General features: G+C 51.5%; 1 protein-coding gene and 1 long non-coding RNA gene across 2 annotated transcripts; one reads left to right on the forward strand and one right to left on the reverse strand.

The window, feature by feature from the left end:
- Window positions 1-5,095: 5,095 nt before the first annotated feature.
- On the reverse strand, window positions 5,096-5,809 carry LOC117994111 (uncharacterized). The gene has a single exon (XM_034981991.1). The coding sequence runs from the start codon at window positions 5,807-5,809 to the stop codon at window positions 5,096-5,098; it is 714 nt and encodes a 237-aa protein (XP_034837882.1).
- Window positions 5,810-12,353: 6,544 nt separating this feature from the next.
- On the forward strand, window positions 12,354-14,152 carry LOC138404268 (uncharacterized). Its single transcript, XR_011238274.1, has 2 exons — window positions 12,354-13,507; window positions 14,101-14,152. It is a non-coding gene; the product is annotated as an uncharacterized lncRNA (long non-coding RNA).
- The last annotated feature ends 604 nt before the right edge of the window (window positions 14,153-14,756 follow it).

Genomic DNA, 14,756 nt, shown 5'->3' on the forward strand with positions numbered 1-14,756 from the left:
CATTGTCGAAAATGCGTTTGGGATCTTAGCATCTCGATTTAGAATTTTTCACACAAAAATTAGTATTGATCCGAAGAGAATAGAGTCTGTCGTGATGGCCAGTTGTGCTTTACATAATTTTTTAATGAAGACGTCAGAAAGTTCTTACTGTCAACGAGAATGCTTCGACGTAGAAAATGTTGATGAAGGGTCAATAACCCAAGGATATGATACACTGGATTCAGCCATAGTTAATTTACAAAGAAGAAATCTTGGTAATACCTCAATTGCAGCAAAAAAAGTCAGAGAAGAGTACATGGAATACTTTGCAAGTGAAGGCAGCGTTCCGTGGCAAAATAATTTTATACGTTAACTATTCTATGCTTAAACAGAAGCTTTAAGAATAAAACATTTAATAAAAAAAGTTGCTTAGTTTTATTTAAATACCTACACGTTAATTCACTAAGTATTAATATGTAGGTACGTATTTTTTTCGAGACTGCTACCATAGTACACTGCTTAGCAGCACAGTTAGCAGTGACTGCTACAGTACGATTCAAACTTTATGTCCTCGCGAACTTCGTGCGTGTCCATGCGCAGAGTACAATATTAGGTATCAGCGGGGCGCGAGAGGAATGCGGAGGCGGGGCGTTACCCCGTGCGTCCCCCGCCGATAATAGAACTTCCTATTTTTATCATTACATACTTTCAAAAAAAATGTCAAAAGTAGCCAAATCATTCTTTAGTTGATTGTACCAGCGCAAACTTCACTCGCAGCTAACTTCCGCGGGACATAAAGTTTGCATCGGACTGTACAACGTGAAAGAAGGAAGAATTCATGTAATAATATAAATAACTAAGTATAGAGCATGTCTCAGTATGGTGGATTTGCTTATCATATATTCACATTACCATATTAAATTTAGTGCTATTCTACTCTGCTGGCACCACAGGGCTAAAAACTATAGAAGAAAATATAAAAAAAATCATAAGAAAAGCCGACCTTATTGGAACAGTCTGTTTAATAATCACGCAAATAACTTACCTCGTTGTCTGTTGATTCCATATTTGAGCATGAATGTCTGGGTTCAACTTGGTCGTCCAAAAACAGCAACATAGAGTAATACCATAGTTTTGGTTTATATACTTCTTGGGTTCCTGCTCCTGATTTCTTCGAATCAGCGATCTTCTTACGCTCTTTTTTGTATGTAGAGCGAATGTTGTTTATTTTTTTTACAACAGCATCTTTGTCAGCACTAGGGTCTATTATTTTTAATTTTTCAATCAGCTTAGTGTACGCCGAACGTTTTAATTCACGATTGTGATACTCTTTGCCTTTAGTATTCCAAAGACAAGGTTCACTGCGATATAATTCAATAAACTCTTCTAGCCATTCGCGATTAGTTTGAGACGCCATGACGCGTGCGCACGTCCACCCGAACTGCGACTGACGACAAAACTGAACACGAAAACTGAACGAGCGCATACACGTTACGATCAGTCGGCACAGTTCTTCCGATTCCGATTAATCAATTGAAATTTTTGTATTGTTCCGTTCGACTGCACAGTCTTAAAAAATCGGTCGAAACTGTACAGTTTTATAACATACATGTAGCGATTTATTGTTACCGTTCGAACTGTACAGTCCGATCGTAACGATTTCTCGTTGCGTATATGGCCACCATTAGTTGTGTGGGAATCCGACTCCCTGCCAAAACGATGGCACGTGGCACACCGTGTTTTGTCCTCCTTGCACGCGTCTTTCCTGTGTCCAGTCGCGCCGCATTTCCCGCACACTACATCCTTGGCTTTACAGTACTTCTCTGGGTGACCAAAGGTTTGGCACTTGTTGCAGCACGTTACCCGGATGAAGTCGCACGCCTCTGTCGACTGCCAACCTATATAAATTTTTCCTTTTCCGAGGAGGAACTCCCTCAGGGCCGGTGTACATTCCATAATTACGGTGGTCGTGTTGTGTTGCCTCCCGTTCATTTTAAATATCTTGCACTGGGCCCTCAGGTTCTCCATCGTCCATTCAGTACCGCGGAGGTTCTGTTCTTGCAGAGCTAGGAGGATTTCTTCAGCGGGTGGATTCCCGTCTATGTCGCGCAGGCAGATCCGTGGCGACATCTTGCGGGGCTCCGATACTCGTAAAGTGGGCGGGACTGCACTTCGGAGCCGATCCGCTGCGGTTGGCGTCGTGGTTTGGACGATGACTCCTGCGTTCCCCACCTTGTGGACCTTGTCGATTTGCACGTCGATCACGCGCGGATCGACGGCACGCTTCAGCTCCGCCTTGGTGTCCTCCGCGGTCTTCAGCTTGTCCGTTTGGTCATCAGCCGGGTAGAATGCGAGGACCGGGCCCTGAGCTGCCGGGATTGGTATGAGGTCGGCCTTCCTGGATACCCGCAGCGCCGACGCATAGCTGACCGTGGAGGCAGAGGAGGGAGCTGGTTGAGGCACACGGGCCTGGGAGGTTCTGGCTATCAGAACCTCCTGCTCCAGTTTCGCCGCGCGAAGGTTGGCTTCGCTAAGTTCAACCTCCGTTTCACTCAACTTGAGGGTGAGGGCCGCTATAACCGCCAAAATATCGCGGCAGCCCGCCGAGATGGCGTTCGTGGCCTCCTTATTAAGTCGCGACGGGGGTGCGGTGACGGCTGCCATTACGTCCTCTAAGTCGCGGTGGACTCGGTCCAAAAGCTCCGTCTTCGTAGCGCCCGCCAAGGAGCCCTCCTGCTGCGCGTCGTTCGACGGAGCGGCGTCGGGCGTGACGGGACGACCGCTAGACTGTGTCGGCATCCTGGATCCCACAGCTGGAGGTCCCCGGGGAGCGACGGCGGCTGCAGTGGGCGGGGCAGGCGGCGGCGTACCGGGCCGACACATACGCACCACCTCTACTGGGCGCCGCTCCTCCGGAGACGTCAGTGGGCGCCGCTGTAGCGGCTTGCTGCTCTGGATGCGGGGTTCGCGGGGGCACCGGTGGTGTCTGAAGAAGTTCCTCCTCTTCATCATGGTGAAACCTCGAATGGGGCGGAGCCAAGCCACTAGGCGGCGTTCGCGCCAATGCGGATCGTGGCGCAAATGGTTGGCCACCGGAGTCGCTCTCCTTAGGCTCCTTAGACATGATTATTTCCAATTTCCGAACCCACGGACGAAACTAGGTTGGTTCGGAAAATCGATGTAAGTATGGCGTACAGCAGTACCGAATGGAGCGAAAATTAAGTTATCGATTCAAAACCGGCACTTTATTGTCTATGCGCCAGAGGTTTGACACTTGACACTTGACAGCTGTCAAGTGTCAAAAAAAATATGCTGCAAAATTGACAGTGACAGATGACACCTGTCAAAAACTTTGACAGCCGTCAAAGTTGTCACGGCGCATGCACAGAGTGTCAATGCACGAAAAGATAACCTATAAATGAACACGTGCGACCACGTGCTCAATTTATAGGTTATAAAGCTAGCCTAGACTTAAACTAAGTACTAAAACTAGGAAAACGTTCTGTAAACAGACGTGACATTATATTTAATAAAATTAAATAAAATTAAAATGGGTCCTGTCCCGTGGGAGCTGCCAGGAGCGTCCCGGAGCTCAACCACGATGCGGTGAGGAAAAGGGGGGTCGCAGCACGTTCCACACCACTTTAACACCACTACACAGATTAAAACTATAGCACTACACTGTAACAGCACAATGATAAAAAGAAAAACCCGGAAAAGCTCGGAAAAACCCGGAGAAAAATATTTTTTCACGGAGCTCGCGCTGAACACGTCCGCTCACCGCGAAGGATCAGCGGGGCAGGGTCCCGCTTCTCATGGATCGCCAGCAACACCTGGTGCAGGGTGCCGATGATCTTGGTCATCTTGTAGTCCAAGCGGCCGCTAGCCGGCTGAGGTGCCGGTTGCGGCGGCGCCGGCCGCTTCGCCTTCGTCTCCCTCGCGGGAGCGGCGACCACGGTGGGCTTGGACTGATATGTGGGCGGCAGAGGAGGTGCGGCCGTCGTTCGTCCTCTGGAGGACTGCGGTGCGGCACGGCGCGGCGGTGCGGCGGTTGACGCAGAGGGCGGCGCGTCATTGCGCCTCTGTGCGCGCTTGCCTCTTTTGTGTCGGCGCTTGCGGCCCGGTTGCTGCTGTGGCTGGTTGGCAGCAGCCATGAGCGAGCCGGGCGCATCAGCCTCCGCAGAAGTGGCGGCGGCGGCTGTGGTGTCGCGCGCAGGTGCGGTGCGTGCGATGGTGCCGGCCCTGCGGTTCCGCAGCTCCTTGCGGAACACAGGGCAGTTGGCGTTGTTTGCCGTGTGGTCTCCACCGCAGTTGGCACACGTCGGCGGCTCCTCCAGGGGGCGCGGGCAGTCCCTAGCCGCGTGGTTGCCACCGCACTTGACGCACACAATTGGCCGGTGACAGTTGACCGAACTGTGGCGCCAGAGTTGGCATCTATGGCACTGGGCAGGCCCTTTCCTGCCGCGCCAGGCCTCGATGGTGACCCCGGGCATACAGAGGAGCTCGCGCACCTCATAAATGCCTGGAATGGTGTCCGCCGTCCGCTGGAGTTGGGCGACAGCCGGGTCTGCCTGGGCGAGCTGGGATCGTCCGCACGTGTTCGGGGACGTACCCGAGCTCGCGCAGCTCCTCCTCCACCATTGCCGGCTCGGTGTTGGCCGGCAGGCCGCGGATTGCCACCTTGACGCTCCTCTCGGCCGGGAGCGAGTAGCAGAACCAAGAGATTCCGACGGCGCTCTCCAGCTGCGTGAGGTAGCGCTGGATGACGCGGAACTCTTGGTCCGACTTCGGTATAAAACGGACGCCCTTGCCAAACGGGCGTCCGTTGGGTGCGTGTCCAAGGAGCTTTTTCAGCTCCCTGAAGTGCGACGGCCAACCCACCACCACCCATGGCCCCACCAACCTTGCGGTTATATGGGCCGAAACGCGGGAGGGCGCCCGTTCGGTACTTGCTCGGTGGCTCTTTCCCGGGGCGCCTTCTTGACTCCCTACAAGTTCTTTCCTTTCTGCTTCCTTGTCCCCATTATGTCATTCTCCCCATTCTGGGGCAGACGTCACAGATACGGGAGATTCCCGTCGCCGTTCGTGGTTCTCCTGTTTCCCACATCCTCTCCTGTCATTGTGTGCCCTCCTGAAGTGCGACGGCCAGTCCGGCAGCACCTCCACTATGAGCGGAGGATAGCGCACGGACTTCGCTGTCAGCGGCCGCCGAGGTGCCGGCGGCGGCGGGTGTCGGGGCGGCAGGGACAGCAGTGGCGGGTACCGGAGCCGTACCCGCTAGCGTCGTCCTGGGCTTCTTTGTTGCGGCCGTGGCAGCGTATGAGGTGCCGGGCTCGCTCGCCGGGACGGTGTCCATCGGCGAGTCTGGCGAAAGCGCCGGCATGTTGATGGCCGTGGTTTTCTCACCTCGTCTTTGAGGAGGCGAGGGAAAACGACCCACGGCAATTGATGGCGGCGGCGCAGGGAAGCGCGGCGCGCGCGGTGACGGGCTGTGCACGGCCGGTGCCGGCAGCTGTGGCACGGCGGCGGCGCGGGGCTGAGGTGTGGGCGCGGCCGCAATTTTAGGTTGCGGCGCGGCGCGGGGTTTCGACGGCCAGTTAACGGCCGCCGTTGATGGCGCAGGGGAGAGCGCGAGCGGGCTCACGGCAAAGGACTCTTCGCCGGCGCTCGAAGCTGGGCCCGCCTCGGGTATTTGCGCTGCGCGGGCAGCGAGCGCCACCTGGCCGGACGCTATAATAGCGTCCAGGGCGTTCGTCGACCGCACGAACACCTTCCGGCGGATCGGGCGCGGTCGCGTCGCGCGGCGCTGCGGCAAGGGCGGCGGCGGCATCTCGGACGAGCGACGTGCCGAGATAGCAGTCGCTCGGATGTCTTTTTGCGGTTACGTGGCGGTCCTGCCTGGTCGTGGCCCGAGCGCGGGACGTCGGCACGCCAACCCGCCGGCCCAGTTCCCGGGGCTTGCCGCTTGTGGCAGACCGGGAAACCAGACCGGGCGAGTATGATCGTGTGGTTCCGATCGCCTCACGCTGGACTCAGAGGTTTTGGACAGGCAGTCGCAATAATGTCCGAAAACTGACGCGGGCTCCGAACGCTGGTGCGCAAACCGTGCGCACTCGGCGGCAGACGGGCCGGTCTTCTATATAAAACGCAGTCGGGTCGTCCACGCGGACCCTCGCGGGTCCCGGGGTAACTGATCGGGGCGATGGCCCCCTTCAGTGGTTGCAACGCCGCCTGCAACTACAGGCGGGTCACGGGGTGTGACCACTGGTCAGTGGAGTCAGTCCGGTGGGCGCGCTGCGGTTCGATCGAGCCCGCGCGTATCGCGGGCGATCGGCCACTGCAGCGCGACGTGGTATGTCCGTGGGCTTTTCCACCCGCCGCTCAGCGAGGTCGAGCCCGCCAGATGAAGCCCGGCGGGCGCCCGTCAGCCAGCGGCGAGGAAGCGATGGGTCAGTCAGGTAGCAAGGTCACGTGGCAGGCCTCTCATGTCCGGTGGGCGCCGGTGGTATGGCGCGATGCCCTGCAAGTGCTGGGCTCGCGCTCCATCCGCGCGCGCGAACATAGAGGAGCTCAGGCGGCGAATGTGGTCGTCGAGGCTCTCCATGCGCAGGTCCCTGGAGATGACCGCGTTCCGTACGTAGCGTGGAGCTCCGGCGATGGTGCGAAGCGCGAGCGACTGTTGCGCCCGCAGCGACTGGCGGTCCGTTTCGCTCGTTAGCGCGTACCAAGCTGGGGCCGCGTAAGTGAGTCGCGTGCGGACGTACGTCTTGTAGACGCACAGCCTCGTACGGAGACGCAGTTGAGACGCCAGCACGGGGCGTAGGAGTGTCCGTGCGGTGCGCGTCTGCGCGACCACATTCCGTGGTCGTGGCACGTGGGGCCGCATTCTGAGCTTCCTGTCGATGGTCACCCCCAGGTATTTCGCCGTGGATGACCATTCGATGGCCTCTCCCATGAGCGATACCGGCGGCGGCGGAAAGGTCCGCCCGATGGATATCGCCTGGGTTTTCGCCACGTTGACCTTGAGTCTCCAGTCCTTCAGCCAGGTGGGAAGTGCATCCAGTGCGCGCTGCATTTTAATCGCTGCGTGCGGGCCATTGAGCGAGGTTGTAACAAATGCAGCGTCGTCGGCGTACAGCGCCAGCATGGCGCCGCCGGCAACTGGGATGTCGTCCGTGTACCAGGAGTAGCACACGGGTGACAGGCAGCTTCCCTGGGGCACGCCGGCTCGAATGGGTCGTTCCGTGGACAGAGCGTCTTCAACCGCCACTTGAAAACGTCTGTCTTCCAAAAAGGTGGCCACGGTCTTAACTACTCGACGAGGAGTAGTAGACGTGGACAGCTTGTAGACGAGCCCGGTGTGCCAGACGCGATCGAACGCCTTCTCCATGTCTAGGAATACTGCGATGGAGTGCTCTCGCTTGTTGAAGGCGGCAGCGAGGTGGTGCAGTACTCTCGTGACTTGGAGCGTGGTCGAATGTTCGGCACGGAAACCGAACGTCGCGTGGCTGAAGGTGGGGTGCGATGTGCAGCAGAAGCAACTTTTCGAAGACCTTCGACGTCGTCGATAGCAGCGTGATGGGACGGTAGCTCCCAGGCTGCATGCTCTATATAAAAAATGGGGCAAAAAATGACCACCGCGAGCGTAGGTCTCGCAATAGTAGCGATCGTATTGAGCGGTTGGATTTTAGTCTCGCAAGTACAGAAATGAATAGCCCGGCGTGAGCGCTAGTCTGGCAAAAGTAGTGTTCGTAGCGAGCTGTTTCGATGGCCGTTACAATCTTCAACAATGGTCGTTGCGATCTCCAATAAGAATCGTCACAATTTTCAACAACAATTGTGCGGAAACTCTTTAATTTTCCGGGATGAAAAGTAGTCTATATGATTCTCCAGGTCCTCAACTATATCCATGCAAAAAAAAATCACGCCGATCCGTTGCTCCTTGCAGGGTGATTGAAGCACCAACGAACACCCATTCGCATTTATAATATGGGTAGGCACTTACCTTCTATTGGGGGTTTCTTCTTTGAGAAGCTATTACGAGATTGACCTCTGACCTTCTTTGGAACGGCGGCGCTAGGTCTTGCACGGCAGTAGGTAGCGCGGGGGGCCGGGGCCAGTCCGCTAAACATTCCTTGTGTTGTTTCGGATTGACTATGCTGCGTCGGCCCTCCTGGGGCCGCTACAGCGTCACCGGGGGGGGGGGGGGGGGGGGCGAGCGCGAAGCTCCGCCTGGGGGTGAGCCCTAGGGCTCGAAGAACAATTCAGAGTGATCGGGGGACCACGTAACGTTGGGATGGGGGGCGTGACACAAGGCCACGACCGGGTGACGTCAGGAATCGGGGACCTCGTCTTAACCGGCGTCTTAGGCCTCCTACGCACTGGCGACCATAGACGCGGCCAGGCCGCCGCGGCTATGGTCGCCGGTGCGTAGGCAAGCGCGACATGTGGACGGCCGAAAAATTTGCAGTCGACTTCATTGGACTTTATTGGAGTAATCATTTGATGCTAAATCCCATAAACCTCTTCTATTTTCAACTTCAATTATGAACCTTTCCGTGTCGAAATTGGCCATTGTAAAATAATCACTCTGTAGCTAGCTACACGTCTGGTCGCCGCGGCCGATGCGGTAGCACTGATGAATTTTAATACAGAAGTGATGTTCTCGACGGCCACGATTGGTCGCTGGTCGCGTGGCATCAAATTGGACGCCGCGGCCAACGGTGGCCGCTGGTCGCTGGCCGCTAAGTGCGTAGGGGCTATAGCGATTGCCATATAAAGTCCAGAATTCACTGGCCGCCGCGGCCAGGTCGCGGCGACCATGGTCGCCAGTGCGTAGGAGGCCTTACGCTGTAACATTGTTTTGTGTAACCCTTCGAAAAAGGGGGCATTGTCGGTCATTATCTGGTCGTCGGGATCGTTAAGGACATGCTTAGGGCGTCTTTTGTCGGGAGGATCATTTCTGTCTGGTGTGTACGTCGCGGCCCCGACTACTAATGGGTTGGGGTGCCTAATAGCTTTCTCAAAATAATTTTTTGAGAGCTGTTTGAAGTGGTACGCTATGGTCGGGAGTTGGAGGTCTCTGTGGAGATCCACATTGCGCACAAACCACGGAGAGCCCGTGGCCATACGCATGAACTTGTTTTGTAGGACTTGGAGGGGTTTGAGAAAAGAGGGTGGCCGGTGAGCAAATGCGATGCAAGCATAAGACATTATTGGCCGGATGCACGTCTTATATAGCGTGACTTTATGTCGAATAGACATTTTACTTTTGGCACAAATCATAGGGTAGAGACGATTGAGCACAAACGCTGCACTATTTCGGACTCTACGGATGTGTGCTGCAAAAGTCAACTTACTATCAAATGTTACACCCAAGTATTTGGCTTTCGAATGCCAGGGAATTGGACGGTCGTAGAGTGAGATTTCTTTTCGTCGAAGTGAGTGAAGTCTAGTTTTAGACTTATTAAAGAGCACTGCTGCGCTCTTGTCTGGGTTTACCTCGATTCTCCAACGACGGAACCAGTGACCCAGTTCATTGACCGCCTTTTGGAGTCGAGATATTACTAGGTTGTAATTTAAGTGGGAGCAGTATAGTGCGGTGTCGTCCGCGAACGGGGCTATGTGAACGTACGGAGATCTGGGGATGTCCCTAGTGTATAGCGCATACAAAAGGGGTGAGAGCAGGGAGCCCTGGGGGACTCCGGCTCGGAGGGGTCTTGGAGAGGATAGAGTCCCATCCAGGCGATAACGGAAAGTACGATTCGTGAGAAAGTCTCGTATTAACCATACAAGTCTTTCGGGCACGTCTAGATGGAATAGCTTGTAAATCAAGCCGGCGTGCCATACCTTGTCAAAAGCTTTGGCTACGTCGAAGAATAGGGCTCCCGTTGAGATACTTTTAGTTTTAAATCGGTTGAACCCGAGAAGGATGTGCTCCGTGAGGCGGTGCACTTGGTGGACACATGAGTGTCCAGTTCGGAAGCCGAATTGCTCGTCGTTAAGGAGGTTGTTCTCCTCTACAAAGGACCTGAGCCGGATAAGGATGATTTTCTCATACACCTTGCCAAGAGTGTTGAGCAGACTAATGGGGCGGTAGCTAGTGGGGAGGTTCTTAGGTTTACCTGGCTTGGGGATTCCTATGACAGTACCTTCTTTCCACCGGTCGGGGAAGGAGCATCCCGCCATAAGAGTGTTGAATATAACAACTAGGAGGTTGATTAGAACTTCGGGGAGTAGTTTGAGAGTCTTATTATTGATAGCGTCGGGGCCGGGGGCTTTTTTAGCGTGGAGTTCTTTTATTATTTGACGATCTTCACCGCTGGTAGTTGGTCTGATTGGATCACCGTCTGGTGCGGTGGAGAAAACGTCTGCTAGTTCTTCTTCAACCAGCTTTATATGGGAATTATCTAGCGAGATGGTGCTCGGGGTGCATTGGGATTCTAAACTGTCAGCCAAGCATTCAGCCTTATCGGCGTCATCAAAGGCGGGTGGATTGTTGGGACGTAACAGCGGAGGAGTCGCCGAGACAGGGTCGGCTTTGAGAGCCCTCGCCAGGCTGTAGTAGGCTACATGCGATGGCGTGAGCTCACTCAACCTCCTGTCCCATTGATCTTCGCGGAGTTCGGCATCGAGGCTACCTATAATTTCAGGAATTTGGGATATATGCTCTGAGTCAATAAACTTGAGCTGGTCTGCTAGTTTCTTAAAGTCGATGATTGTTTTGGTCGCGGGGGCCGCATTGGGCGATGGTCCCAGCCTCATCAGTATGGGCCGGTGATCTGAGCAGAGCTCGGACAGCACCTCCAAAGGACTTACCTGAAGGGCAATGTTCTTCAGAAGAGCTATGTCTAGTATGTCCGGTCTGTCAGTTCGTCTGTCGTTACTTGGATAACGAGTCGGTGTGTCCGGGGCTATAACTATGAAGTTAAGATCAGGGCGGCGCACATACGGCAAAATTACCACTTTAGGGGGTCAAAAATCAAAAAAGTGAAATAATATGTGTATTTATGCTTAGAAATGTGTCTGACCTATAAAGGCCCTGTAACCTACCTAAAAGGTATTTACAGGTAGAAATAAAATAGTATTGTAAAAAAATTTAGTACATTTTACTTAGATAATAATTATCAATCATACATCAATTATGTCTTAAACAGATAGGTAGTTAATTAGTTACTATCACTGTCGTCATGATCATCCATTATTTCTTCGTCATTATTATCCTTGTTTTCGATCGTTTCTGCAAGTGGCACGTTCAACATTTCCAGCACCTCCTTAGGAAACGGTTTTCTTTTTTTATTATGGCTCCTCCTCTTGGATGCAATAATTGGATCAGAAGCTATTAGCATCCAGTGCACAATGTCTGTATTAGTGTGGATTCTGGAGGTTTTTCTAGCATGGAAAAGTCGTACTCCTTTATATTCTTTTTGACTAGTTTCCAGCACATCTTCTGAAAACAACCCCACAGGCAAAGGTAGCTCCTTTATTATATCTGCACCGTGTATTAGTAGTTTGTGCACAGATGCACTCATTTTGTACCAGTTGTTCCGTATGGTTAGATAGGAACTAGTAAAAAAATCTAGAGGTGCTCAACTCAATTTGAGCTTTACGCACTGCCAGTTCAGACTGAACTACAGGAGTAATCGCTACTTAAGGTTTTAAAAGGATAGTAGTTTTCACGGGTTTACACACGAGACTAATCTCGAATCAAACATCATTCTTAAGAACACAATACGTATTTATTATGAAAAAAAATAAAAATCAGTCACACGTATGACAACTGACAAAACACTGTCCGTTAGACAAATGAACATAAGACACAATTATATAAGTGACACAACTTATTATATCAATTTATAAATGACAACATTATGAATAAATTACACAAAAACACAATAGTATTACTAATGGCAGGGTAATACAGTTTTTAAATTATAAACAAAGTATAGGTACACGAGTTATCTTAATAATTATATACAACACACATACGTTAGAAATGATCACTTACTATTAAGTTCTCATATAAACAAGTTCGTATAATTTTCATAACTGAATAGTTGTAAGCTTTCAGATTATGAATACGGACATTAATACAACCTAAAGTAGTTGGATCTCATAGGACACGATCGTACAATTAAACTTTAGACCTAATAGTTGTAAGTTATTAAGTCATATAAAAAAACCTATCTGTTTTAACAAAGACTAAATAGTAAACATCGGTTATGTACGACACGATTATCGTTCACTCGAATGTTAACACTCAGTTTAAACGACGACTGAACGAAAAAGGTTGGGAACCGACGCTTATTATTCACTCGAAATGGTAACAGGCTTGATATAAATGTTGACCGACAGTCGATACATAACTAACGCCACTCTGCTAGCTCATCCAGTCGCTGATGCTCAACTCGGGTTATTTACCGATGCATCTAGCTCACATGTTGGCGCTTGTTTACAACAACAAGTTGATAAGGGTTGGCAACCAATTGCATTTTTTAGCAAAAAGCTAACTGCGAAGCAATCCGAATGGCCGGCTTACTACAGAGAGCTTCTAGGCGTTTATGAAAGCGTGCAACATTTTAAGCACATTCTTGAAGGTCAACATGCCACCATTTATACTGACCACAAACCCTTATTATATGTTTTCACTCAACGGCGTGACAAACTTCCGCCTGTACAATTAAATCAATTAGTATTTATTTCACAGTTCACTACGGATATTCAGCACGTAAAGGGTGCTGACAACTTGGTCGCCGATGCTTTTTCACGTGTGGAGAGCATCTCTTTAGAAGACGACCTCGCTGCACTCGCGCAGTCACAAGCTTCCGATGAAGAATTGAAAAGCCTGCGCAAGGAAACGTCCATGAATTTAGACTACATAACGGTACCTGGTACAAATATTAAACTGGTATGTGATGTTTCTACGGGAAAACCCCGTCCTTACGTTACTCCACAGTTTAGGAGGAGCATTTTTGAGAAACTTCACAACCTCAGTCATCCAGGTGTTCGAGCAACTGCTCGCCTAGTCATGGACCGTTATGTATGGCCATCCATACAGAAGGACTGTCGGATGTGGGCACGAGCTTGCCAGGCTTGTCAACGTTCGAAGATTACTCGGCATACATCTGCCCCATTATCAACCTTTACTCCACCATCTGAACGTTTTGCTGTAATTCATTTAGATATAATAGGTCCCTTACCTTATTCCTCTGGTTTTAAGTACTGCCTCACAGTCATTGACCGTTTTACACGATGGCCTGAGGTATTTCCAATGCCAGACATTACCGCAGAAACATGTGCTAGCGTTTTCTTAGCTGGCTGGGTAGCGAGACTAGGGTGTCCAACTACCATAATTACTGACCGTGGTTCTCAATTCAGCTCGCATCTCTTCATGAAGATCGTCGAGTTGACCGGCGCACAGCATCGGATGACGACATCGTATCATCCTCAGTGCAACGGTATGGTAGAGCGGCTGCATCGACAGCTCAAGGCGGCCATTATGTGCCATGCCAACCCACAATGGACCGAGGTATTACCATTAGTACTCCTAGGTATTAGGAGCGCATGGAAGGAAGACCTTGGATTATCCAGTGCGGAGCTGGTCTACGGAGAACCTTTACGATTACCGGGTGAATTTTTCAACCCACCTAATAACGATCATGTTTCTGACCCGGCGTACTTTGCTGATAGGCTTCGCAATCATATGTCAGAGTTATCTCCGACTCCTTCGTCGAGACGTTGTAAACCAGTTTTTTACATTCCGAAGGATTTATCCTCCGCTGATTACGTTTTCTTGCGTCGAGGAACAGCAAAGAAGTCACTGGAACAGCCATACACTGGTCCATACAGAGTGTTAGAACGTCGGTGAAAAAAATTTTAAAATTGAGGTGAAAGGCAAACCAATGGCAGTAACCATTGATCGTTTAAAACCGGCTTATATCTTTCAACCCCCTCAAGTTGATTTGCCTGCTCAATTTTCTCACCCTTCTCAACCTTCTCAACCATCTCAACCTTCTGTCACCACGCGTTCCGGGCGTAAGGTTCGCTTCCTCGTTCCCTATCAAGCCGCTTAGCAAATAATTTATTAAATTTTTTTCTTTTCTCTCCTTTCTTACTCCGTAGGGGGGTGATGTAGAGGCATGCGGCCTCTTCTAAGACTGGCAGCTGTAAAGAAGACATTTCACATCGCAGCTGCCACTTAGAACGGAAATTTGAATACGGAGCGATTCGAAAATCCTGCGGCCCTGGGCGAAATCCAGGGGCCACATTCGCTCCTCAGATACCAAGACCGACACATCACTGTCGAGCACCGAGCTCCAGCTTTCTTGATTTCGTCTGTTATATTAATTGTGTTTATACTGAATTATATCTTGTAAATATGTGAGCAGCCGTTTCATTCATACTCCGTGCTACCAAAATATTTTGGTCGGTCAGTACGTGACCGGCCAGTGACCGCAAATGGCGGAGAAACTGGGACGGCCTACGATCCCCTAGCACTTCGTCATTGATTAGCTGCCGGACCCTCTGCTCCTCTGACGTGGACAACCGACGGATGAGCTCCTTTTTTAAAAACGCGAAACGGTCCGCCGGCGGAGGATGGAGTGATGATGTCCTCGACCTCACCAATGACCCGTGAGTCGAGTTGAGCATCAGCGACTGGATGAGCTAGCAGAGTGGCGTTAGCTAAACTCTCCTTGCACGAGTTGAAACAACGCTCTAAGTCAGGCGTCCAAATAAACGGCTTCGCACCTTTACCTTGAATGGCTGACAGAGCATCA

The sequence above is a fragment of the Maniola hyperantus genome, chromosome 26 (genome assembly GCF_902806685.2).
Source record: "Maniola hyperantus chromosome 26, iAphHyp1.2, whole genome shotgun sequence".
NCBI classification, from domain to species: Eukaryota; Metazoa; Arthropoda; class Insecta; order Lepidoptera; family Nymphalidae; genus Maniola; species Maniola hyperantus.

What these genes read in the sequence shown, in the direction of transcription:
- LOC117994111 (XM_034981991.1), bottom strand. Translation starts at nt 5,809, where the DNA reads ATGCCGCCGCCGCCCTTGCCGCAGCGCCGCGCGACGCGACCGCGCCCG.